The 2,284-nt window shown below is 52.4% G+C and overlaps 1 protein-coding gene across 1 annotated transcript; it reads left to right on the top strand.

The window, feature by feature from the left end:
* Positions 1–233: 233 nt before the first annotated feature.
* On the top strand, positions 234–1,752 carry LOC123181348 (alanine and glycine-rich protein-like). Its single transcript, XM_044593608.1, has 3 exons — positions 234–869; positions 959–1,045; positions 1,138–1,752. Exons 1-3 carry the CDS (start codon positions 396–398, stop codon positions 1,435–1,437), a joined length of 861 nt encoding a protein of 286 aa, XP_044449543.1. The 5' UTR covers positions 234–395; the 3' UTR covers positions 1,438–1,752.
* Positions 1,753–2,284: the final 532 nt, after the last annotated feature.

The following is a 2,284-nucleotide window of genomic DNA, read 5'->3' as shown; positions in this document are numbered from 1 at the left end:
ACATGTCCTGGTCGGTGGTCAGTCCCAAGTCCTATCGACCATGGTGACCTCTCAGCTGTCTCTGCCCAAAGTGGATCAGTCCATGCATGCGCCGGTACGGTACGTGTCATGCGTGTCCATCGACCGAGAAGCCACGCACGGCCCCTCCGTGCCATGCATGCAACAAGCGGCGCGCATAGAGAAACTCTCCTCAGCGTTTTAATATAGATCGTGGGTGGGTAAATAGTGTTTACCGTCTCGTCTCTACTCGGAGCTCTCTTCTCCACCTCCTCCTCTCCCCGCAATCAACCGCATTCACGACCTCCGCGGATCTCGCACCCCCTAGCCTTGGAAACGCGATCGAAGCAGACTCCAAGGAAGCAGATCGATCGAGTGCGTGGCGCGGTACTCCGTTCATGGGGAAGGGCTACCACAAGAAGCTGGGAGTGAACAAGGCGGCCATCGCCGGCACCGGCTCCGGGAAGAGCAAGGCCATGCGCGGCGGGAACGGTAAACGCGCTGGCGGGGCCGGACCGGGGGGAGGCGCGAAGGCAGTAGCTGGCGCGGGCGGTGGGGGATGGGGAGGCGCGCCGACGTTCTCTGCCACCGACCATAGCACCATCCAGACGGTAAGCTGGCAAACCTACCGATCATTAGCCATTACGCCTTCTTCCAAGGCGGCCACCGCCGGGGAAGGGAAGGCCAAGGTCGCCGGCGGCGGCAATGCTAAGCGCTCGGGAGGCGTGGTCACTGCCGGCCCGAGAGGAGGCGCGGTGGGCGCGGGCAGGGCCGGCCCAGGAGGTGCCAAGGGAGCAGCAGGTCGAGCGGGCGGTGGCGGCTGGGGCGGCGCGCAGCCATTCTCTGCCACTGGCCATAGCACCTTCGAGACGGTAAGCCGGCAAACTTCTCGACCACCGTTACGCATTCTCTTTCACTTTGTAATGTCACGGCTTATGCGCCGCTATGAATTTTTATCTAGGACGTGCATGCCACGAATGAATACTACGACTGTTCGTCTGAGCACGGTGTGTCATTCTCTCCCACTGACCATGGCACCTTTGACACGGTAAGCCGGCGAACTTAACTACCACCACCGTTATGCATTTTTGTGGAATGCCACGACTCAATTAACACTTTGCGTTATGTGTGTCCGTCTAGGCGGCGGAGAAAATGAATGAGTACTACGATGAGGAGGAGAACCTTGGTTTGTCCATGGACAAGGGCGGAGATGAGGATGATGGAGGCCAGCACGATGCTGAATTTCTGTGTGATGAAGACGGCAAGGGCGATGAGATCGGCAATGATTGCAACGGAGGGGGTGGTGATGACGACATAGGCGGTGCTGGGATTGGTGATGACCTCTTCGACGGTGATGACTACTACGACGATGACGTCGCGGGGGGTTTTGACGGTGGCTACGATGATGATGGTGGGGATGGAGCTGACGACTGGTGGTAGTGACCAAGGGCAAGGCCTCTTTGAGATGTAAGAAAACCAAGTCCGAGATGAAGTTCAGCTCTTTATCAAGTTTCTACTAGTTCTTATGTTATCCAACCTTCGGTTGTCCATGTAGCTTCTAGGTTAGCTTCTGGCTTAGTTGTGGTGATCCCCACAAGTACATTTGGAGTGATGTTACCACTTTTGTGTATGATAATCTAGGTAAATCAGTCTTCTATGTGTGGGGGATCTAAAAACGTCATGAACCGTTGTGAATTGTGATAGAAGTACTCCTAATGTAAATTATAGTTCTATGTGTTTTTTTTATGGGAATTATATATAGTTGTGGTGTTACTTTTAGAGCTCACGTTAATAAGCACTAGAGTCTGTTTGATTTGGGGTTTTCTGACCCGGCTTACATTTGGTCTTACAAGATGTTCCCACCTTGATAGATGTTTAGCCAATGCGCAATGGTGCAATCACTAATCTAATCTAATACTAATGTTTCGGCTGAGGGGGATGGTGGACAGTGATGACTTATACACAAGAGGAGACCGAAGGTGATGGAGATGGTGGGTGGGCAAAGGTTGTGGGCAGAGGAGGAAGGAAGATAGAATAAAGGCCATAGTTGTATATGCTCTTACAATTTTGCCATGTTAGGCTGAAGATGCTCTTACACAATTTTTTTTGTAAAAGTCCTGCGTAGAAATACGATTTTTGATTTTCTTTTTAGTGGACGAACAGCTGAGAATGCAAGTTTTTAATGGACGGGTGGATCACAAGATTTTCACAACATGCATCTTCCCCCACTCGCTCTCTTCCCACTCCCCATAGTTATCTGCATGCCATACGTGGTGATGTTTGTCTA

This window comes from Triticum aestivum, chromosome 1A (assembly GCF_018294505.1).
Source record: "Triticum aestivum cultivar Chinese Spring chromosome 1A, IWGSC CS RefSeq v2.1, whole genome shotgun sequence".
Lineage (NCBI taxonomy): Eukaryota > Viridiplantae > Streptophyta > Magnoliopsida > Poales > Poaceae > Triticum > Triticum aestivum.
This window is presented reverse-complemented; position numbering and strand designations above follow the sequence as displayed.

Coding starts and splice junctions, on each gene's coding strand:
- LOC123181348 (XM_044593608.1), top strand. CDS start 396: ATGGGGAAGGGCTACCACAAGAAGCTGGGAGTGAACAAGGCGGCCATC. Junction 870..958: donor GCCATAGCACCTTCGAGACG/GTAAGCCGGCAA, acceptor ATTTTTATCTAG/GACGTGCATGCCACGAATGA. Junction 1,046..1,137: donor ACCATGGCACCTTTGACACG/GTAAGCCGGCGA, acceptor GTGTCCGTCTAG/GCGGCGGAGAAAATGAATGA.